Source organism: Cygnus atratus, chromosome 2, assembly GCF_013377495.2.
Source record: "Cygnus atratus isolate AKBS03 ecotype Queensland, Australia chromosome 2, CAtr_DNAZoo_HiC_assembly, whole genome shotgun sequence".
Classification (NCBI taxonomy): domain Eukaryota; kingdom Metazoa; phylum Chordata; class Aves; order Anseriformes; family Anatidae; genus Cygnus; species Cygnus atratus.
Window position 1 is genome coordinate 119,483,131 of NC_066363.1, and position 24,971 is coordinate 119,508,101.

Sequence of the window (24,971 nt, forward strand, 5' to 3'; positions counted from 1 at the left end):
ATTTAGGTAGTTATTTTGTTTCTTTGCAGTCTAGCACTAATCTAATTCTCCATTTAAACTACTAATTTCTCATAAAATGCTGAGGTAGTGTACATCTATTGTAATTTCCTTGTCTAAAAAGATGAATTATTATGTTCCACACAACATCATCATCTCTAAATTGGAGAGAGATGGATTTGATGGATGTATCCCTCGGAGGATAAGGAGCTGGCTGGATGGTGGCACTCAAAGCGTTTTGGGTTTTCAAATTCAACACATCGTGCACATAGCCTTTTCTTTGCTTATTCTCTTTCAATGTATATGGTCAAACAATATTTTTACAATTTTGTTTTATTTTCCTTTTTTACCTCTCACTTTTTGACTTCATTTGACTTCATTAACCTGTTCCTTTACTTTTGGAAATTTGCTGGTTTTAGATCAAAGGCTTCATTTAAGATATTTTTTTTGTCCTACCTTAATTTAAAATGAATCAGTTTATGATTGCTTATTCAGGGGTATTTTGTAAATCTCTTTCTAAAGGGTATTCACTGCTCATCAAATCTAATTAAAAATTGTATTTTCCTCTAGCAATCACTTCAGGAAGAAATGTACAGATTCTGACATTTAGAAATAACTTCTTTCTACGGTCTAGTAGGATTTATTCTCCTTCCTTCACAAGTTAGATGGTCTCATTATGGTACACTTCTTGGTTCTGACTTACATTGTCTATCTTTCAACTATCCTGTTCCAAAGTAAATGTAATCCAAACAGATTCTGTTTCATTTTGCATAATCCATGTGTACACTTGTAGCTTTCCTGAAGGCTGCATGCCTAACTTACCTTTTGGGATCCATGCTCCAAGTGTGATTGCTTTTTCATAATTTTACTGTTACCTCTGAATATGCAGATCTCTGTTTTATGCTAGCAATAACTGCATATCTAGATTACTGACCTCATCAGTATTACAGCTTTTGTTCATTTTACTGTTCAACATCCTCTATTCATTGCTTTTTCTACTTTTATCAGATAGATATTCTACTTTATGTGCATTGAAACTGCCTGTGGAGAATGTACAAGTTGCAATATATTTACTCCTTATTTCTTGGTCTGAATACTTTTTACCACCTATGTCAGCCATTATGGCACATCCATAGTCTCTCTGTCAACAGGAGCATGAGTACATTCCATGATATCATATCCTTCCTCATGAGTAACCAGTTGATTTTATTACCTTGTTTACCTTTGAAACTGGCTGCTCTTGGCTTGGACTGGCGTACGCTTCGTTGGGTTAGAAACTGGCTGGGTAGCCGGGTCCAAAGAGTCGTGGTGAATGGAGTTAAATCCAGTTGGAGGCCAGTTACTAGTGGAGTCCCCCAGGGCTCAGTACTGGGGACAGTTCTCTTTAATATCTTTATCGATGATCTGGATGAGGGGATCGAGTGCACCTCAGTAAGTTTGCAGACGACGCCAAGTTAGGCGCGTGTGTCGACCTGCTTGAGGGTAGGAAGGCTCTGCAGGAGGATCTGGATAGGCTGTACCGATGAGCTGAGGCCAGCTGTAGGAAGTTCAACAAGGCCAAGTGCCGGGTCCTGCACCTGGGGCGCAACAACCCCAAGCAGCACTACAGCCTGGGAGATGAGTGGTTGGAAAGCTGCCTGGCAGAGAAGGACCTGGGAGTATTGGTTGATAGTCAGCTGAATATGAGCCAGCAGTGTGCTCAGGTGGCCAAGAAGGCCAACAGCATTCTGGCTTGCATAAGAAGCAGCGTGGCCAGCAGGTCTAGGGAAGTGATTGTCCCCCCGTACTCGGCTCTGGTGAGGCCGCACCTCGAGTACTGTGTTCAGTTTTGGGCCCCTCGCTACAAGAAGGACACTGAGGTGCTTGAGAGAGTCCAGAGAAGGGCGACGAGGCTGGTGAGGGGTCTGGAGAACAAGTCTTACGAGGAGCGGCTGAGGGAGCTGGGATTGTTCAGCCTGGAGAAGAGGAGGCTCGGGGGCGACCTTATCGCTCTCTACAGGTACCTTAAAGGAAGCTGTAGCGAGGTGGGGGTTGGTCTATTCTCCCACGTGCCTGGTGACAGGATGAGGGGAAATGGGGTAAAGTTATGCCAGGGGAGGTTTAGGTTGGATATTAGGAAGAACTTCTTTACGGAAAGGGTGGTTAGGCATTGGAATAGGCTGCCCAGGGAAGTGGTTGAGTCACCATCCCTGGAGGTCTTTAAAAGACGTTTAGATGTAGAGCTTAGTGATATGGTTTAGTGGAGGACTTGTTAGTGTTAGGTCAGAGGTTGGACTAGGTGATCTTGGAGGTCTCTTCCAACCTAGATGATTCTGTGATTCTGTGATTCTGTGACTTCTATTTTAGAATTTCAAAGAACTCCACTTCCCTTTAGTTGACCATCTTCTTCAGCATTTTAGAGGTATTTATTCATTCAGGCAGCAATTTTAGCAGTAGCGTTTGTTTTAATATTAATAACAGCTGATGAATGTACCTTTTTCATAAAGATATTCAAAAAAAATGTAAATTTGCTTTAGCAATCAATGTATTCTTCTGTTTGTTCGCTTGTTTGCTGTTTTTGTTGTTGTTGTTTCTTTTGTTTTGGACATGGTAATATTTCTTTTTTTTTCTTTGTCATCTTTGTTTCTGTTTGGACTCCAATCCACGAACCATCTTTTCTTCATGTTTAGTAAGACTGACTTGCCAACTTTTTCTTCCAGACATTATGTAGTGGACCAGTGGATACTTGTTTTTCTCCATTATCTTGTTTACTGATATGGGATTTCACAGGTCATTTTCCTTATCCGTTGTTCAGGCTGTATCTTCAGCAGGTTTATGCAAATCTATGCAATTCTTCTTATATTAGGTACACCTGCATAGAATGACTTAGATGTCGTACACTTATCCAAGTTTGTCATTTATAACTTAGATTAACATGGAGGGTTTTATGGTCACCCATCATCAGCCATGTTTCACAGAAAGTTGGGTAAAGAACTGCCTTTGTAATAGAAACAGTGAGCTAAATTCAGCTGTGGACAAAGCAGATTGCAGCAACTTTTAAGAAGCGTCACACAGCTCTGTTGCTGGAAAGTGTGATTCTGTCAATTGGTTCTTTTCCTCAGGTCTAGCAGTTAGTACTTCCTATTTTTTCAATTTAATGTGTTAAAGCTAATGATAGGAATAGCTGTTTGGCAGTTTATTATTTAATAATGACAATATAATTATTTAGGAAGTGTAAGGATAATAGCTGCATATTCACAGTATTTTTCAGAAAAGTGCTCTCTCAGTTTGTGCAACTGATACTAGTGCATGTATCTATGTCAGCAACAGCTCAGGTATGTGAAAAGATTTGTAGCAGTTGTAAACTTCTGGAGTAAGAAAACTAACTCTGATACTATGTTAGAAGAGATTCACCCAGTTACATTTCGAGGGCTTGAGTTTTGTCCTCAGAGATGAACCAAGCACCATGTTAAGGCTCCCTGGCTCTCCATTCAAAATCTGGAGGACAATATCAGTTTTAATGGTTACTAATTCTATACCACTGCAATTCCCAAGAAATGTGTGCTTTATGCACAGAGCACAATGGCCACACAGAAGCAAAATGTTTATAGCAAGAGCTTAACTACAAGCAGGAATTGTAGATTCTACCACCAGGCCTCAGTAATATGTTAGGATTTGATAATGTACCATTACTGGGCCTTGTTTTCTGCCTTTTATCAAAAACAGTATTAATAATTCAAATATATCTGCTAAGTGGTATGGAGGACATAGATTCTCAACTCATTTACTTCCCAGAGAGAAATATATTGACATGCACCAAGCCTAGGTCAGCCTGATCTATCTATTTCTTAACCACCTTTTCTTTTAGACATGGCTAAACATGAGCAAGTAAAAATACTAATCCTGTACTTCTAAAAATACTAATCCTTATTTTTTCCAGAATGCCACAGAAAACTAAATGCAAATTCCTCAAATTAGTGGTTTCATTGGTCGTCAAATGATATTCTGCTGCACCTTGATTCTATTCATGTATCATGATCAATGACCTTTAAATCCTTTAAGAAAATGTGCATTGCTAGCACTGAAAATACTGGGTGATACTCACAACAAAAGTGGTTTCACTGAATCTTTCAGCAGAACTGTAGGATTTTGTATTGCCTGGAGTATAAGACACACAGATCTATTTTAGGCATCTCAGTTTAGAAAAACAAAATTAATCATATCATGCCCTTACTATCTTATTTTCCAATGTTTTAGCCAGAACAGACAGGATCAAGGATTCTGTTATGGAAGTAAAGGTCAGAAACATCAGTAAAATGTGTAGAGACATTAGACGTTAGGGGGCTTCTGTAGTCAGTAAAACCCTTAAATACTGCTGCTGTATTTTAAAAGAAATTCTCTTTTGAGAAACTGCTACATTAATCAGTGGTGCAAAACAGTTTTAGCAAGCTTGGGAGGTGCTTAAATGTTTATCATTTGAGATGGGCACCAGCTATATAGGGTGTGAAGGTGTTTTCTTAGCATTCCTTTGTAATATCCCTGTTAAAATGAAACAGGCCATAGTTATCAGCCATCCCTCAATGATACCATTTCCCTTAATTCCCTGCCATTGATATTCAGCCTCCACTGAGCCAAAGCCTAAATACATATACTTGGTCTTGATAAAAATGAATTTTAACCGTAAAAAGACTATTAATAACTTAGGGTATAATGACAACAATGCAATGCATGTACATGGCAATCCCTTCGTGGATTTTGACTGAGCTGTTACATCTGTGAAGCCCAGCACAGCTTTGCAGACATACAGATCCATTCTTAAAGGTACATTCGGTACTGCACCTTTCAGCAGAGCTAATTAGCTTTAAGAGACCCTAACATTCAGAGTGATGAGTTTGTGATTCCAGAGGTAGCTTGTTGAGAGCCTGCAGAGATGTCATTACACAGCACTGCATTGGGCAGACACACCCTAAAAAAACAGAAAGCCCCATTTCATATATTTTAGTACAATATTTCAAATACTGTGTTTGAAAATTGATTTGCAGTCATGCAATTTAAGTTTGTCATATGGCATATGCATACTCTAAAGGATGTGAATGTAACCTGACGTTTCTTGGTTTTCACATGCGTAACTTACCAAAGTCGATATTTGCTGTATTTTTGTGAAATATGTATTTTTGTATTCGTTGACATGCTATTATTTAGAATTCTGATTGCTGAAATATATTTTGCTTAGGAATCTTGAATTTAAGTAATTCAGAAAGTCTTTTTATCTTTTGATAGCTAGGAAATGGAAGGTGTCAGTCCTCACCAGTGATATGCCATCTGCAGAAACAAGTTCAAAGGTTTATATTACATTGTATGGGGATCACAGCAGTTCAGGGCCTATTTTTCTTGATGGAGAGGAGGGAAAATTATTTCAGAGAGGCAATGAAGACATCTTCACAGTAAGTAATATATATTCATTGTGTTGCCTTCTTGTGTCCCGCCAGATTACATGAAATTTCAAAATCTATATGATGGAAAGGCAGTTTTTGCATAGCACACATATCTTAAAACAAGAAGCAGGACATAAATGGACAAATAAATATAGTATCTTTTCCCCCTCAGCCATCCAAAAGCCAGTTTGCTGCAATGTATTTCTTATCTGTTTAAGGAGAACTTTATACAGTGCCCAAGAAAATACCAGGAAGAGGACAACAGGTACTTGTATAGTTTTTAAATTTGAAATGGAGCAACAATATTAAAAATGAAGCAACAAGTGGAGAATTAGGGGATGGAATAAATTTTTAACTTTGTTAAATCCCTGCTGCCTTATTTCAATTAATAGCAGTTTTTGACACCTCTAATAGAATCTGTCTGAAGCTGCTTCTCCTTGCAGTTGCACAAATAAGTTTCTCCTCTATTGGTCCTGTTCTGTGATGATTTCAGTAAGCCTGAACTTATCAAGAACTGCATAGCTTGAGTGTATAGGTGGGATAGTCAGTGGATCTCTCTAGCAGGTGTCTGCTGTAGGGCCATATAGCAAATAGGTGTTTCCATTGTTAACATCCACGGTAGCAAGTCTGAGAAGAAGTATGGCAGCATTGATGAGGAGCTCACCTTTTCAACAATAGTCTCACAGCTATCTGGGACGTAGGAAATACTGTTCTTAGGTCTCATCAGCCTGATGGGAGTTTCTCAGGAGAATCCAGCACCTCTGCTAGTATGCCGTTCTCTATCTGTGATATCAAAAAACAGATATAAGATTGAAATAAGTAGATAAAATAGGTAACCAGGGTAAAAATAATCTTTTTATGAGAGAGATTTTTAGCTGTTTTTCATGCTCGCTTTATCATCATTAATTTTACCTCCAATGACTCTTAACTGCAGAATATGAAGACAGTCTCTGGTTTGGAAACCAGTATTCCCCTTGAAGGTGAGAATCCATAGCACCAAATGCAATTAAGGAGTGCATACTCACAGAATCACAGAATCACAGAATCATCTAGGTTGGAAGAGACCTCCAAGATCACCTAGTCCAACCTCTGACCTAACACTAACAAGTCCTCCACTAAACCATATCACTAAGCTCTACATCTAAACGTCTTTTAAAGACCTCCAGGGATGGTGACTCAACCACTTCCCTGGGCAGCCTATTCTAATGCCTAACCACCCTTTCCGTAAAGAAGTTCTTCCTAATATCCAACCTAAACCTCCCCTGGCATAACTTTACCCCATTTCCCCTCATCCTGTCACCAGGCACGTGGGAGAATAGACCAACCCCCACCTCGCTACAGCTTCCTTTAAGGTACCTGTAGAGAGCGATAAGGTCACCCCCGAGCCTCCTCTTCTCCAGGCTGAACAATCCCAGCTCCCTCAGCCGCTCCTCATAAGACTTGTTCTCCAGACCCCTCACCAGCTTCGTTGTCCTCCTCTGGACTCTCTCGAGCACCTCGGTGTCCTTCTTGTAGTGAGGGGCCCAAAACTGAACACAGTACTCGAGGTGCGGCCTCACCAGAGCTGAGTACGGGGGGACAATCACTTCCCTAGACCTGCTGGCCACGCTGCTTCTTATGCAAGCCAGGATCCTGTTGGCCTTCTTGGCCACCTGAGCACACTGCTGGCTCATATTCAGCCGACTATCAACCAATACTCCCAGGTCCTTCTAAAATGTATAGAAACAGTCAAGCCTCTCTGCTTGCATTTTGTGCTAGATCTAAGTTAATTCAGGTCTGTCTTCTCTGCTCTGCCTCTTTATTGTTTATAACACTGCATTCAGGAAAGTTCACAATATAGGGAATTCAGTTCACACCCATCTCTACTCTGTAAATGAAAACATGAAAATGAATTCTGTAGAAAGGACAGTGATTCCAGGCTACGTCATAAGAAAATAATGATACTGCAAGGAGGTGAAATGCTCACCATATGTTTCCAGTGCCTTGAAGATAAGCTTTCTATTTCTGTACTTAAGTTCATAACTAGTTGTTTAAATAACCTTCACACAAAGTGATTCCCTCAGCACCCTATTATCTGTACTGTACATGCTCATCCAGCCTGCACAAAAGCTGATCTTTCAAATACAGATTTTTAAGTTGATTTAATTGAAATGATTTGTAAAAATAAACATCAAAGCTGACCACAGTTGCTTCCAAAATCATAAGGCATACCCTCCTGGAGGTGCAGGGAGAAACTCAGAGGCATGTGGGAGGTGCTTGAGAGACAGAAGTCATTTTATAGCAGGTCAGTAGCATAGATACTAAACTGAGACATGAGACAGGTCAAGAGGCTTTTTTTTTTTTTTTTTTTAGTGATACCTACAGTCTGTATTCATCTCTCACTGAGGCCAATATTGAGTGAGGAAAAAAATAGCTACAAGGGAATCTTGAGTCATTTAGACAGGGTTGGCAGGCCACATGGTTTGCCATAGGGGTTGTCTTTAAAAGAAAGAGCCAAGCTTCTAATGATAGTCCGGAGCAAAATATTTTGGAATCACCTGTTTAAATATCAGAATATTTTATTCATATAAACTAAATGAACTTCTGTTACATGTCTTTCTTGTAAGAAATGTTCTGTGCTTCATCGGTTGTGTTCCTTCTACAGGTTCATACTGGAAACATAGGAAATCTTTACAAAATACGCATAGGACATACAAATTCAGGAAATTCCCCTGCCTGGCACTGTGAAGAGGTAAAAGCAATGAGAAGGAATTTTGTCTTTCCAAAAGTAGTCACTATGACAATATGAGTCAGAAAAAATCCTCAGGATATGTATGTTCGCCTCATCAAATACTTGTAGCTTTGTTTATGAGATTATTCATGATGGAGTCTTTTTTGTGAAGAATGAGAGGAGACTTAGGATGACATCTATCTTCACTGCTTGTTTACAGTGTAGTGAGAACTGTACATTTCTTTAAAAATTCATTGCTAGGCAGTAAGGAAAGCTGCTTAAGTGGGCTGCTGTAGTCTGAGTCTTCTGCAGCCTTTGTATGCTACAAAGGGTGTCTAGAGTTTGTTGAAACCCAAGTCATTAAACTCGGTCTAGCCAAATTGTCCTCAAATCTGTGACTGACTGTGATCTTATGCACAGCATCGGAGCTAGATTGCAAATGTTTCTAATTCTGTGTCTTTGAGGAAAAAAAAAAAGACAGTAACAGATTCTCTTCTCTCCTCACTTAATAAAAAATCTCAATGAAGGTAAAGCAAATATAAAGTGAAGCAAATCAGCTAGTTCTGTTTCTAGCTTTGGTTGTAACACCTAGTGGATAGGTTTTTGGACTGGGAATGAAAATATCTGGCTTTTATCCTTAGTGCTAGTGAGGTACTATGTGTGCCAATGACAGACTATGCATGCCTGAAATACTTCCCTCTTTGTGCCAGAGTTTCTTGTCCTTTAGTTAGCAAAAAGCAGTTTATAAAGGGCTTTAGAAGCTTTTGCTGAACTCACCATTATAAGCATGCTTTAGGGTAAATTTTGATCTATCTATTGAAAAGTGCCCACTCATGTTAAATATTCGCTGATGAATGTTTGAACTCTTTGGTTGTTTGATGCTTTAACTAGTTGTTTTCATTTGGGGCTGAGACTCAATAAGAAGACAGAGGATGGTCTGGGTATTATATAGAGATATATATATAATTGTATGACACACCCATTTAAAATGAGTGATTTAAGAGACAATGCTCTATAACTGCAAAGCTTTTATAACAGTTAGGCGTGCTACTCCTCCCACAATATTCCATGTTTTTTGTGACTGTCTCTGTACTGAGATGGTTTCAGGACTGCAAATGTCCACAGAGGTACTGCTTCTCCAACTCCCAGTTCCCGTACAAGATCTCTCAGCAGATGTTGGCAGGCTGAGGTGTGCCAGGTTTTTCAGACAAGATGAATTTCTTTCTTTAAAGTTCAGTATTAAAGCAGTAAAAGTGATGAAAATGTTTCCAATAATTCTGAATTTATTCAATTAAGATTAAAGGATAAATCTCCTAATTAAGGAATAGATTTGCAAGCATTACCAAGCTTCCCAGTGAGAAGTTACCTATTTGGTAAGCCAGGGTACCTGGTGACAGCCTATGTGGATATACCGGCTGCATGGCTGTATTTTGCAGAACCGTACCTGAGCTGATAAACCGTATTTCTCGTCTATGCTTTAGTTACTCCACCCTGAGCTCCTGAATCTGATAGACTGAAAAGTCAGGTTGGGGACAGTTGTATCCAGGGAGCAGATGTGGCTCAAGCCCATGGTTTTGTGATCATGCCATGGAGCTCTAACTGCACAAGTTTCAACAGCATCCTACAGATGTCAAGTTCTGTTCTGTTCAGACACAGATTAGTAACTTAAATTGCAATTCTTGGTGCTGCATTAGGTGCAGTTGCTGAACCTTTTCTCGGGGGAGCAGTTTTCTTTCCCTGCACATCGATGGCTGGCCTGGGACCAAGCTAATGGGGAAACATCCATGGAGCTTCCTGTTTTCTGTCAGGGTCAGCCTGTTCTTCCAGGTAAGCATAATGTCACATTGGCTAAGTCAAGTCACAACCAGATGTTGATAGAGTTTATTGTTTTTCATCAGGCTCTCTATCACTTTTTGGCAGCCACAACACACTTTCTGTGGTGTTTTCCTGTGGTTATTGGACACAGTCAGGTAAAAGGTTAAGAATCACTGGTGAGAAGATGGCAGGGTTTTTCATGCTTTGAGTTTCACAGGTCCTTCAATGATATTCTCCTGATTTTATAAGATTTTCAGCATCTGTGTTTGCTTTAAAATAGAGACAATATTAAAGACACCTCACAGATATTGGCTTATATTTTTATTTATAAAAGAGCCAGAAAACAAAAGCAACACACAACTACCGTGAAGACATCACATGAGTCAAATCAAAAACTACTTTCAATTACTGAAGTACTCTACATAGCTCTGCTATGTCTATTCCAGCTACTTTAGTTTCTTGTAGGTGGCTGAGACAGGTTTGCAGAATACTTCTAATTACTGGGTTTGGAACAAAACCTCACAATATTTCAAAAGGTTCTAAGTGTTAAAAGCTCTATCACTGATATAATACCAATACTACTATAATTAGATTGTGATTCTAAAGGTCATTGATGCCAAACAATACCAAAATTATTAGATGTTGCTGCTGTTTCACTGCTTTAAGTCTCTGCTCTACCACACTAATCCATTTTGGTTGTTGTTTCTACATGGTCTCTCTCCTTCAGTGATGGGAAGGAAGTCAAAGAAGTCTGCACTTGCTCTTTCTTTTCTTCCATTTGTCCTTGCTCTTTCCTAGCCTAAGAAAAAGTACAAAGGCAGAGCAAGGTCAGTGTACCCTATGAGAGATGTGGGTGATGGAACAGGAGTGCTGGGGAAGATTCCCATCCTTCAGGGTGTGAAGGTAGAGGGGGAAAAATCATAACACCATCAGTATTACTTGTGCTGAAGCTTTCATTTGAGAAAGATCCTCCTGGGACATGTTCCAGGCCCTCCTCTCCTCTCTTACCAAAAGAACAGATCAACTGTAGAGAACAAGACTAATTCATGAGCGAAACGTCCCTTCAGAGTTCTCAAAAAACTATAAACACCTCTTTTCAGGATGTTTAATACTATATCAGTGCTTAGTGGTTATTATGGCACCTTTGGTTGACCATCAAAAATTGAAACGGTAACAGCCATCACTGTTGGGCTTCAGGGTACAGGAAGAGGATATAAATGAAATTGAGTGTTGGAAGTTGAGAAAATGGCACATGAATGTGGGAAAACTTACCATAGGACAGTAAGTCTAGTAGGAAAGAGCTTGGTGGCTTGGAGCTGCATTTACGCCTATGATGGTTTAGCACTGAGGTTAAGAACCTGGAAAGAAAAGCATAAAAAAGTCTTGTTCCTCATTAATATGTCTTTAAGAGAAAAAGAATAGCAGGAAATATTTCCTCCAATGATCTAGTTAGCAGCTGTAAATGGCTCATTAAATACTGTAAAGAGGGCTTGGCCAGCCCTAACCACAATGATTTGTGATCCTGAGTGATTTTTATCTTCATACCCTTGAGGGCACGAAAAGCCTCATATGCATTCAGCCTGCATCCTCATAGGTTAGATCTCTTTGGGAGACTTTGGTATTATTAGTGTAGGGGGACATACAAGCACTTCAGTAAAAACAAAATAAAATTAAAAAAACCAACACACACTTTAAAATAAATGTTTATTAATAAGCATTAACGGGTTGTTAAATTGAATATACTCAGCTCCCCTACATGAAGTATCTGTTCTTTCCCAGTGTTCCCTCACATAATATTCTGGGACCTTGACCTTTCCCACCTTCCAACTTTCAGACTTTTCTTTCCGAGAAGGCTGTTCTTTTGTTTCTGAAATAAAGATATAATGAAAGACTTTTATTATCAAGTAATCTTGATGCTTTATAAAGCACAACAGCACACTTAAAACATCCTCTCAATCTGCATTTTGTAGTTAACAATTTCTCTCACATAGGAAAAGAAGAAAAGAACTGTGTATTTCTGCTAACCTCAGTATAAGAGGGGTCATGCTGAAGGCTTTGGAGAAGGGAGTTTCATCTCTAAGTTAGTAATTGAAAGACTCTGTGTCTTTTTGCCATTATTATATTTCTGCATGAGACAGAGAAAGAGAACATAGCTTTTAACTTCAGAGAAGATAGTTTGATAACAGAACAAGTGGAGAGGTCTGGATTCAGTCTGAAAGAGGGATGATGAGAGGCACTTTAAAACCAATTTCTGAATAAAAAGAGGCTGAAACACTTTCTGATTTAACAGACTTTTGCATTCAAAGAAAAAAAATATGTCTGAATTAAGCTGTTCAGAACTATAACATAGTGACTCCATGGCTCTAATTCTGAGGGACTGAGCACCATTTGTTTGACTTTTTATCCTCAGCCATTTTACTCTTGTTCCCTTCTTCTCATGTCTTGTGACACAATTTTTGATGATATGATAATGAACTATTTGCTGGGGATAAATCAGAGTTACAGTTACACAGTGTTTGGTTACTGGGGACCTCTGCTTTTCTTGTTACAGAAACTGGAAAGTGGACAGTCAGTGAAGGAGGGAGGTGTAGCACTAAAGAGGACTGTTGGTCTGGAGAATTGAATTCTCTTGCCTGCCTCTACATAAAATGGGGAACCTGTTCATGTGGGTGCTGTAAAGAAGAAAGAAGTGGGGAAGGAAATAGATCAGGTGGTGATTTGGTGAATGACGTGGATAAAAGACAGTATTAACAGACAGTTGTTAAATGAAAACTATTTTGAGTATTAAGGCAGGTTTATTTTGGAAAACAAAACAAAATATAACAGTACATGACTGCTGTTAAAGACCATCTAAAGTCCCTGTGACTTAAATGTGGCTGTTCTTTGTCCAAATGCTGATAGGTGATCTGTAAAAAGTTGTGTGTTCTCTCCCCTTGTTCTGGCTCTGCTAATTCACAGGCATAGGGGAAAGAACTAAATTTTGCAAATAATCCTGATATTTTCTAATTTCAGAATGCTGTGTTTACAAATGTAATGTTTTACACTTATAGAGAAAAATAGGTGTAAAGAATACAATTCATTCTCTTAATTTTTTTCTGCACAGTATTCTGTGGAATATCTGAAGGAAAGATGAGTCACTATGTTTTAGGATAAAAACCATAAGAGTTATAAATCGTGTGATGACCCCTAGTCTTATGAGAGGTAAAGGTGTCAACAAATTGTGAAAATTTAGAGGTGTCAAAAATTGTGAAAATTGCTTTATTTATTTATTTATTTATTTGTTTATTTATTTAGTTTTTCTGAGTCTCTAGTCTAGGCTTATCTGTAGTACAATACTCCAGTGGAGTGTAGAGGCAGCCAGTGAGCATTTCTGAATGAGCTAGTCCTGATGATAGAAGCAAGCTAACACTATATCATAGAGCTATGTGTGTGCACATTAAAATAATCCGTACCTTTGCCAAGTTTCTGCTGAGGATTATAATTGTATACTTTTATCTTAATTCTGATTTTTCTAGGGTTCTAACATCTGCATTCTAGAAACCACATTTTTCTATTGATACATATGTTTAATATACCATAGTCTTTACTTCAGTTTCATGGGATTTTGACTCAAGTGTTATTTTGTATTTTTGTATGTGACAGAGGAAGTTGATACTAATGTATTTCATGAAGCGGTAGAATATTAAAACAATGCAGATTTCTGAATTCTGAGGTCCTAGAAAAATAAAATTACTGTGATGGATTTTTGCTTGTTTGGTTAACTAGTGCATTCAAAATGTTGATGGACTCCATTGCTTGCTATAGTTTTGGTCTCGCTACTTACATTGAGTCTAATCTTGGACTTGTGTTATTTACTTTTCAGCTTAATGATGTTTTCAGATGCTGCTGCAGGACAAAGGCATACTGCTGTGCATTTAAAGTTCAATTCTCTTTGCATTCCCATTCCACATTATCTTACTTAATATTGAATAGGAGTTTTAAGATTTTATACTTAAAATATATATTATATATATTATATATTTATACATATGTCAGCTGCTCTTGACATGAATGTATTTGGACTCTACAGGCACATTTGCAGCTAAATGCTATTCTAACTATAATAGTGTTTATGATATGAAGGATTGTCATCTTTTATTGTCAGTGACTGTCTATGAAGTACATGTGACAACAGGAGAACTGTGGAATGCTGGAACAGAAGCTGATGTCTATATTTCTATCTATGGAGAAAAAGGTGACACAGGATCAAGACAGTTGCTCAGATCACAGAAACCCAAGAAATTTTTGAAAGGACAAGTGAGTGAAAGAGCATTTTCTGTTAAGTTTGTCTGGCTTTTCTCTCTCAGGTGGGTGGTTATACAAATCCAGTTATGAGAGATGGCTACCACATTCCAACATCTCTTCAAAATTCCACAATTAAGCCAAATTACTCTCTAAAGGTATATCAGTGCTTATGGAAGATGATTAGAATTTTCATTTATAAAATAGGTAAACTGTGTGCTTTAATACTTCATTTTTAATTCCTTTAATTTGATTTAATAAGTGGAGAGAAAATGAAAATTTACATTTTATATCTGCGTATCTGAAGTTGAAATCCTCTGCAACTTGTATTTGTTTAGCCAATTGAGCTTTGAGCAGCTTTTTGTTTTCTGACCCCATGCATTTTGATGGAACTATTCCCATTAGCAAAGTGATCAGGCTTATTTCTTTTGATTCAGGACACCTGTCTTTGATTTGTTCTGACATTATCATTAGCTGATATTTCAAAGGGTGTCTTTGACAGAAGAGTTTTATAGTTTTAAGCAGGTCTTCGGGAGTCGATGGCTGAAAATTGTTTTGAATTTCAGATTTTACTGAAGTTTTGTTGCTTGATTACAGACTGATATCTTTTCTGTGGAAGCTGTTCACCTTGGACATTTGTACAAGATTGTTATAGGACACAATGGTCTTGGATCAGGTCAGAAATCTCTTTATGTAGATACTGAATACTACTTGTGAAGTTATTCATGTTTTCCCTGAAATACAATAAGTATTTTTAAAATTAAATGTATGAAAATTTTTCAGAAGTGAGACAAATATTTCTAATGAAACTGTTTAAATGACACAGCTACCTTATTTAATATATGTTGTTTTCACTTTCAGTATGCTTTCAGGCATTATGTTAAGAATCCCATCAGTAACTCCTCTGTCATTTTTAACAAATACTCACTTAAAAAATGAAGAAGGGCGTTATTAGTTACACTCTGAAGATGCAGTTGGAGATTTTGGTTACAGTATCTTGTCATTAGACTTACTGATAATAAATCAATCTACTTGCAATCAAAAGATTTGTCTTGTAAAGTCTTGAGCCTAAATGTTGTAAAACATAATAACGTATTTTGAGCCAAATAGCAGAGCTGTTTAGGCAATGTAAAATAAGTTGTAGAATAGTTCTCTGCCCAGTTTTCTCTTCTATGCTCAATCGTGCTCCACTCTTCTATTTACCTACATAGTTAGAACGTCTCAACTTTTTCTCTATTGGTAAGGGAAAGAATATCACTTATATTCTGTAGTCTTCCTCTGTAAGTGGCCATAGCTGGATGCCTTTAATCAGAGGCAGTGCTCAGATAGCTTTGAGGATAAAGCAATAAAGATATTTCTCTCTCCAGTACTCTTTCCTGCCCTACTTCTAGATGGGGAGTTGCTGGAGGTTTTGTTTACTTGCTTTGTCTCTTTTCGTGGCTGTCAATGGATGAAGAGTGCAATAAATGAATAAAGGTTTCCCTTTGAATAAGGAGACTGGAAGAGAATAGTCATCCCTAGAAGTTCTCAGAAGCTCTTTTTCATGAGATTACATAGGACTGCAAAGGAAAACAGCTTTGAGAAAAAACATTGTGTGAAGATCTTGCTTTTCTCCTGTATCCCCAGTGCTACCTCCTGTGAATTTTTTAGTGAAAGTCTGCCCTTAATTCTTAGCTCCTTACTTTGAAGATCTACTCCACCACTGTTTTTGTTATGGGCTCGCTTGAACTATGCTCTTAGCAAGTCAAGTAGACTGAGGCTGCACTGTGCCAAACTCAGAAAAATTTGGTGAGACAGTTTCTTTTTCTGCACCTGCACTGAAGAAGTGGGAGAAAAGTTTTCTAGTCCAGTTGCCTTGACCATCACTTATGTTTGCGAACCTGTCTAAAAACCTGCAGTTTTTTTCTACAGACTGTAGAAAATGTAAGGTTACATACAACAAGCTTACATTTGCCTTTTACCTTCAGTGGACCCTCTTATCTCAGTGTATAGCTTCCTATAGTGTGTAGACCAGAGATGTTATTGAGAAGCTTTTTTTGGGATGGGTGAGATGGGGTGTGTTTTTGTTTGTTTATTTACTTAGTTGGTTTTATTTTTCCTGGTCACCCAGATTTCACTACACATTAAAATCATAATGTTAACACAGATGCCATTCTTAAACCTTTCCACTCCTAGATGCTTTCAAGAGAGGATCCAATGCAATCTGATGTTTTAGTATGCGATAAAGCAGTTGTCTGTAGTGAACACCTGCATTGCTATGCTTGATTCACAGCAATAAACAGAGATCAATAACATCATTTTTTTTTTCTCTTGTCTTCGCGTTAGCCAATATGGCCCCATAGAATGGGAAGTGGCATCTTTAAACTGTCAAATGGTGAAACTATCAATTTCCTGGATGTTTGAAATATCCCAAAGGATTAACACTATCTCTTGCAGTGTTTCACCACTAAGCAAATACTGCACCATTTGACCCTTGAACTCTCAAGGAATGTTTGTTTTTTGCTAGTAATATTAATAATGTTGTATGTATCCTACCATGAATATTCTTATATATTTTAATACTAACTCCAGAATTAAAAATTTAAAAAGCAGATAAAGTGGTATTATCATGATAAGATGCCATCTAATCTGATCTTGTTGATATTTTGATTGGCAAAACCAAAAAGTTTTATACTATGACTAAATGAGAAGAATTGCGCAGTCAGAGCCACAACAGTCAAGTAGGGAGCTAGTGTCTTGCCATCCTATTGGCAAGCTCTACAGTACCTAGAGCATGTAGTTTCCTCTCCAGCAGGGCAGCCATGACTCTAGCAACCTGCCAGTGAAGCTGCAGATTTTGCAGTTCCAGTAGAAGAGAGAAAGCCACAGGAAATAAGACCTCATTACATTTATCTCTCATTAATTTTTTTTTTTTTTTAATCAAAGGAAATGGATGGTATCTGGACAAAGTAGTAATCAAGGATCCTATAACAGATCTGGATTATACTTTTCTTTGTCACAGGTCAGTGGTGTTTGGTTTTTAATAAATTTCTGATTACCCATAGTCTTTCTTCTGAAAACTGTCGAAGTTTCTTCCTGTCAAAGCAAACATATTTATCCAAAAGTGAGCTGAAGTGATCTAATTCTTTTTACAGCTCTCTGAGTTGCATCTGCCCCAAACCTCTGGTGTGTTTGGGCTAGAGAAAAAACAATAAAAATTTCTGCCATGCAACTTTCCATTTTGGCACCTAGTGAACGATATAAAAGGTACTTTTTTGGCACGTTCCTCCATATCCAACACTTTGGATCTGATGTCAACAGACTCATTCTTCCATGTCTTGAGATAAAAGGCTTTTCAGAAGAGTAGGTTGCTGTCTCTCTGGCAGACTGATCCTACTTTACTGAAACCAGCATGGAGACTAACTTAAGGTTCAGGATCAGACTTGAAGATCATGTGAAATGGCTATCATAGGTACAGCTATTTGCCCGCATCTCTTTTTATTTGCTTTACAGACTGTCACAGGGTTGCATCATAACTTGAAGCAAACCTACCTTCCCTGATTTTTCCCCTGCAGATGCTACTGCACTGAGTCTTCTGTTCTATAGCTCATTTCCAATTTTATCTACTCCTGATTAATTCTCAACACCTTATGGAAAAATTATAACTGATAAGGATCAGTGCAAATACTAGGAATGAAAAAGTCCAGTCACGTATGAATCTAGCTGCAGTTTGCCAGTGGCACCTCAATTCTATTTCCTCCTCTCACTTCTCTGAGTGAATAAATAATTGTCTGAGACAGCTCAGAGTGAGCGATGTGCACACTGAAGCTGATTTATGTTTGAGTAAGGGCTTTCTGCCTATCAGATACAGCACCTCATCTTTGCCTGACCTAATTTTGATTCTGTATTCTAGATGAGATGAACTGCTATGAAGAGATCTATAATGCTAGTTTCATACATAATTTAGGGAGAGTTCAAATCCATTTCAGGCAGAAAAATATGGGGTATATGCTCTATTCTTAGAGCCTGATGCCATTCTTGATGATCTTGCTCCTGCTATGTGTGAATCTTTCAGACTCAAATGAAGTTAGACTTGACTTATATAAGAAGATGTGAAGCAAGTACAATAGCATTATAAAAGCATAGTTTAGATGTGGTGAAAGCCGTGCTTCTGTTGGATTTGCATCCTTATAAAGGGATCTGTGGGACATGCCACAATTTGCATCCTGTTGTAACCTTCTTGCAGACTGGAAGAGCAAACATTATGCCACTGCACCTTTCATTATTGATCTGGGATCAATACAACTTCTATTATTTGTAATAATTCACTTAGGTTCTTTTATCTCAGTTGAGGAAAGTGTTTACTTATATGTTTCATAAAGAAAGAAAGAAACTCCCCGTGAACAACTCCCAAACCAGCCAAACAAACAAAAAAACCCACTTCTGCCAAAGTCAAGGTCTTTTCACTAAAGCTGGATTTTTATATTGCAGTATGTTAACCTTGAGACTTTAATAAAAACAAGAGGAAGTGTCAGTATGCAGATGCCATGTATACAGTACTGTGGGAATTGCCAGTCGTGGTTATATTACTGAAATGGTGTCTGGTTTTCAGATGGCTGGACAGTGGGCAGGATGATGGCAACATTGCTAGAGAACTGACCGTGACAGATGCCAGCACATTTCCAGGAAGTAGGTGAAAATTGGTGGGGAAGAGAACTCAGATTCACCACGACTGTGCTGAATGGAATAAGGGTGCTTTATAAATTAATCACATGCTTTTTATCTATACAGGACAAGAGCTGGAACTCAAGAGAGAAGAAACTGTAAGGACTTACCTTAAAACTTACTTAGTTTTATTTAAACAATTCAAATTATGCTTTGAATTATATCATGTCAGTTGTTCTCAAGCATGTCAAATTCCTGTTTATCATCTTCTCATAACTCTTTTCTACTTGTTTACAAAACCAGTGGACTGCCGAAAAGTGGAAATTCCAGAAAGGCAATACACTTCAGTTTTACAATAGGCTCACCGGTGGTTTCATATGCCTCAGTCCAGATAGCAAAGTAGATGCTCTTGGTGACAAGAAGAACAAATATGGTAAAGTATATTTCATGTATGCATAAATGATGCAAGAAAGAACTTCATAGTTCACTGTGATGTCACGCAGTGATTCCTGTAATGAATAGGAATAAATAATTATAATAAAAAATGTTTTTCCTTAGAGTTTTTACTTGAGTTAATGACTATAAAACTCATGAATTGTATGTTTGGTTTACATATAAAGCATGAAAAAATCTCATATGGTATCTTGTCATTGTCCCTTACAAAATAGAAACTTCTTTTCATCTGTAGCTTGAGTGATCCCATGAAAATTCCAGGGCAAACACAGACATAAGCCATAATCTTAGATCCATCCAAGCTAATAAGTTCAACTTTCTAGGTATATTTTATTCATAGGGAGTGTATGTATATGTGTATCATTTTGTTTCATCCTTGTCATTGATTTTAATGGCATTCCTCTTCTTTATCAGCTTCGATCTTACCATGTTACTAACACTTATTATAGCTAGTATCATATTAGGCACACTTTTATTTATTTATTTTTTAAATTTTCATGAAAGTGGAGTTGCTCAGCCTTTCTCACATATTCCTAGTGACCTTACATGCATGCTTTTGGAAGTGGTAGAACAGAATTTTGCAGGACATACCAAAGGCTACATGGACAGTAGGGAAATACTTCTTAGCATAGCCTATAAATGCACCTCAGAAAAGCTGCACCAGAAAACTCAGATATATAACGTAGGAGATCAGTAATAATAATATTATTAAATATATATTAAAAACATTGCAAGTGGGTGTTAGTTACTCTGTTTTAGTAAAGCTATTTTTATTAGTTATCATTTTGGATCCTTTAGTTGAAAGTATTTGGTGATTCAGACACTGAATAACTCAAATCTCCTATCTGCAATGACTACTGGAAGTCAGAAAAAATAATAGTATGATCTGCAGCCTCCCAAAGGACTTAGTAATACTTAGAAATTAAACTAGTAATAAAAAGAGCTTGATTTTTCTGAACAATATTATAAAGTTGCCATAATATAAGAGGAACAGACATAGTCACCTGGGAATAACTATTCCTATTTTTATAGTTCAGAGTACAAAAAGAATCACTAGTACAAAATGAATGAAAGCACCTACCATGCAAGTCTTCTGCCACCAGAACAACACTTTTCTCTCACAATTTCTTTCAGATTTATATGTTACTTAAATGAACAGTAATCTACAGAGTGGCTAGGATAGTCATGTACAACAGAAGTCCATAAGTGGTGTCTTGGGAGCTGTCGTCTAAATTTTCATTAAATTTTCAACTGCTTCTTTGTGCATGCTTCGGAGTCCTCCAGCATAAGCTATGTACTTATCTTTCCTAATAGAAAACTTCATGTTTCAGTTACTGGTAGAACTGTTTATTTGTCTTCAGCAGATCTAAAGCAATATAATTTAAAGCCCTTCACTATGCTGATGGCAAATTGTATTAGGTGATGATTTAATTCAAGGTTTTTTAATTTCTCAAGAAGCTTTATCTCTATCTGAAAGCAGAGGGACCCATTGTGTTAGCTACGTGTCATCCCTGTCTTGTTCCGAGGGCTGGAATATACATTTGTGTTTTATAACTTCTGACATCTTCCCAATGGGCACAATGATCTCTGGCTATATAGTTCTCATAATCCTGAAGACACCCTGAAAATATTATGTTGTGGACACTCCAGGAGTCCACCAGAGACAGATGCAGCTTGCAAACAGGGCAACACAATGTACTGGTAGATCGGTTTAAAACAATAGTCTTGCTGCTGGGAACAATAAAAATGGCACTACTTTAACTTTCATCAGTATTTTGTAGCTATAAGAGGCAATTGCTTAGAATATTGGCCAGATTTAAAATTTTAGAAGCCATGAACTGTGCTGCAAGATTTGCGTTAAAAATTCTAGTATGAATATATAGAAAATGAATTCTGCTTTCCTATATGAGAGCTTTATGTTTCTTGCATGATCTGCTATTTACCATGTAATTTGCTGCTATAGTCCAGTTCATTATACTGTAGTCTTCAATTCTTTTTTACAGATTTTTTTTTTGTAAACATATATGCTGATCAAGAGAAATTTGTTCCCTATCATTAGCTCTTAGCGATTTTTCCTCAAGGCAGAGAATTAGATAATTGTCTCGAGATAGCCGCTCTAAAAGGAATGAGGAGGGGAATTCACAGATTGGAGAGGTCAAACTGTTGAGATAATATAATTTAAAATGATAAATCACTGATTGTAATTAAATAGAAGTATGAATTAATATACTTTCATACTCCTATCATTTTTTTTTCATTTAACTCTTAGGTCTTTTTGATGTAATTGTCAAAAGGGGAAATATATGCATATTCAGCAGTCATCAGATACCACATCTTGCTCTTGCTCTTGTTAATGGCTATGCAACTGGAAAGGTAGGAAATGCTGTTACTGATTTCTGCTTTGTAATATTATTTCATTGATTAAAAATAATGTTGTTTTTAATCTAACACATAATCATGCTTCCAGCCAGATAAGGAGCTAAGAAGTGCAGAACTGAACCCAGGAAATTACAAATGGATAGGCAAATTTAGATGTAGGGCTTTGTTTTCTCAGTTTTCTTTTTATTCTTGGATGGATTTTTTTCATAGCATAAATGACTTGGTACAGGAATATCTGACCATTCCAAGGTCCAATTGATATCTGCTTGTCCCATGCTGCCAAAGTATGTAGAATACCCTAGTATCTCCTCTTTTTGTGTAAGTATCAGTTCTAATGCTGATTTTAAATGTACATTTTTCCTTTTTTGTCTTTTTCTAAATAACCTGTATGTCATAAGCAAATTGAAATATTCCAGGTTTGTTTGTTCCGTCTTCATATTCTTACTATTGCCTTTCTTTCTCAGCACTTGCAGTATGCAAGCAGGCACATTGAGCTGTAGAATTTAGTTCTTTCTGATTAAACTCTTCTAATGATGAGGGAAGAAACTGTTTCTCTTTTCTAGTTCTTCCCTTTATTTATTTAGGGAATAATCGCATAGTCAAAGCTGGTCCCATTCCTTTCTTACATGATTTGCATTAGCATTAGAGGGAATAGAGAACTCTCAGTAGAGTTAGATTTCTCAGTGGGAATGGCATCAGGCTGCCAGACAAGCTGCTAGACAAACTGCCAGACCTCCTTGCAGGACTTTTTAGTGTTCCTATTCATTACTGTAATTCTGATACAGGGGGACCCTTGCAGTCTGTCACATTTGCAGTGTGTCTTACTACAAAGAGAGCATTAATTAGACACAAATTCAAGCTTTCTCTTTTCTGCTTTGCTACTGACATGTTTTATGAGTTTGAGCAGCCTATTGAAAATCTAGATTTCCATTTTCTTGTTTTTAGTTGTGCAAGATGTTCCTCTTCTCAAAGAGTGGGAGAAATGTTATTTTAAGCCTCTTTTGATGTCCTTCGAATAATGATAGGTAATTGTAAAGCAAAATGTCAATACAAAATTTACAGTTGACCTTACAATATGCTTTTAATTACACTTTGATGGTATGCTGGCTCACGACCACTTTTAAAATCCATCATTTTTTTTTTCCTTTACATTTGAAAGTAGATTGAGTCTGATAGACAAGTTTTTCTGAGTATGAAGCTTCAGAAGATAGTGAAAATTTTCTCTAGAAAGTTTGATTGTTTGAAGTCTTAAAAATACCAGTTCATAGAATGATTTGAGTTGGAAAGAACCTTTAAAGATCACCTAGTTCCATGCTCCCCCTGCCATGGGCAGGGACACCTCCCACTAGATCAGGTTGCCCAAAGCCCCATCCAGCCTGACCTTGAACAGTTCCAGGGATGGGGCATCCACAGCTTCTCTGGGCCACCTGTGCCAGTGCCTCACCACCCTCATAGTGAGGAATTTCTTCCTAAAGTTTAGTCTAAATCTAACCTTTTTGTTTGTTTGTTTTTGTTTGTTTGTTTGTTTTAAAGCTGTTACCACTTGTCCTATCACTATACTGCCTGATGGGAAGAGTGTCTTCCCATCTTTTTTGCAGGACTCCTTTAAAAATTGGAAGGCCACAACAAGGTCTCCCTGGAGCCTTCTCTTCTCTAGGCTGAACAGCCCCAGTTCTCTCAACCTGTCATCATAGGAGAGTTGCTCCAGCCTTCTGATCATCCCTTTTGCCCTCCTCTGGACTCTCTCCAACAGGTCCATGTCCTTGTGCTGGGGGCCCCAGAGCTGAATGCAGTAGTGCAGGTAGGGTCTCACAAGGGCAGAGCAGAGGGGGACAATCATGTCCCTCGCCCTGATGGCCACACTTTTTTTGATTCACCCCAGGAAATGGTTGGCTTTCTGGGCTGCATGTGCATGTTGCTGACTCATGCCAAGTTTTTCATCCACCAGTATCCTAAAGTCCTTATCAGCAGGGCTACTTTCAATTCATTTGTTCTGACTTTTGAAAATTTGAGAGATTATGTAAGCAAGTGATATGATAAGGGGACCAAGTGATAAGATGAGGGAAAATGTCCTCACCACGTTGCACCAGGGGCAAAGAGGGGTAGGTTGAATATTAGAAGAAATTTCTTTACTGAAAGAGTAGTGCAGCATTGGAATAGGCTGCCCAGGGAAGTGGTTGAGTCACCATCCCTGAAGGTCTTCAAGAAATGTGTAGATGTAGGACTTAGTAGCACGGTTTAGTGGTGGACTTTTCAGTACTAGGTTAAAGGTTGGACAAGATGATCTTAGAGGTCTTTTCCAACCTGAATGATTCTATGATTCTAAGCCAGAAGTCTTTGAAATTATTGGGCAGATTATTAGAATTTTTACATTTATTAAAATCCTAGTTTTATTTAAAAATAAGAATGATGATGGAGTTAATAAAATATTTAAATACATATTCTGTATATTTTATCTTTCATCCAGTGGGATCACAGTCTGCAAATCTCAGAAGATAAGCATGGATATTTTTGTTGCTTTGCTCTTTCATATAAATCTTATTTCTTGAACTGTTTTCTGTGAGATTAATATAGACTGATGAGGACAAACATTATTTGGAACCATCCTGCAAATGAGGGTAGCAGATAGTTAAACTAGTTCATTTCCTGTCAGTGTTATATTCCATCCATCTTTGCCAAGTCTGTTGGCTGTTATTCTAACTCTGTCCCCAGTTGAGATATCCAGGTATCTTTCATGTTAGTTTCAGATTTGTGTCATTTTAAGGTGAACTATTTCCGTGATTTGAAATGCAACAGAGTCCACAATTTTAGCACTTCGGTATTAGGACTGTGAATCTGGAAAACAGGAAGACATTTTAAGACTAGACTAATAGTATTGTAGAAACTCGAAATAAGCAGAAACTATATCATGATCCCCTCTGTTTTGGATTTTACCATGTTTAATAGTTCATATAACTTATTATTACTACTTTGTTTATGTTAGAGCAAAGACAAGACTTGCTGTGAGCTCCGTGTTCACCTTCAACCAAATGGTTCTGCCATTCTTGAGTCAGCCAGGAACCCAGGTCACACAGTTACGTTCAATCTTCAAGGCAAAGTAGCTGATGACACAACAGGATATGCTGGACTGTCCAGAGAATTTGTTGTGCATGTCAAGGTAGGATGGGGGAGAGAAATTAAGAAGACCTCTAAAATTTACTGTTACAAAAGTAGATCACGTCTAATCAGATTTGAGGATTGCAGGCTGAAAGAGTGATCCTCGCCCACCAGGTGGAGCT

At 37.7% G+C, this 24,971-nt stretch overlaps 1 protein-coding gene across 1 annotated transcript in view; it reads left to right on the plus strand.

Annotated features, from left to right (window-relative positions):
- RP1 (RP1 axonemal microtubule associated) overlaps positions 1–24,971 on the plus strand; it is a 189,021-nt gene that overhangs the window by 13,730 nt on the left and 150,320 nt on the right. Inside the window, exons 3-13 of the mRNA XM_050708777.1 lie at positions 5,261–5,420; positions 8,056–8,142; positions 9,816–9,948; positions 14,081–14,232; positions 14,815–14,893; positions 17,143–17,218; positions 18,809–18,885; positions 18,988–19,019; positions 19,165–19,294; positions 21,584–21,699; positions 24,689–24,850. Coding sequence (XP_050564734.1) covers positions 5,261–5,420; positions 8,056–8,142; positions 9,816–9,948; positions 14,081–14,232; positions 14,815–14,893; positions 17,143–17,218; positions 18,809–18,885; positions 18,988–19,019; positions 19,165–19,294; positions 21,584–21,699; positions 24,689–24,850 — 1,204 coding nt within the window. The remainder of the gene's footprint in view (positions 1–5,260; positions 5,421–8,055; positions 8,143–9,815; positions 9,949–14,080; positions 14,233–14,814; positions 14,894–17,142; positions 17,219–18,808; positions 18,886–18,987; positions 19,020–19,164; positions 19,295–21,583; positions 21,700–24,688; positions 24,851–24,971) is intronic.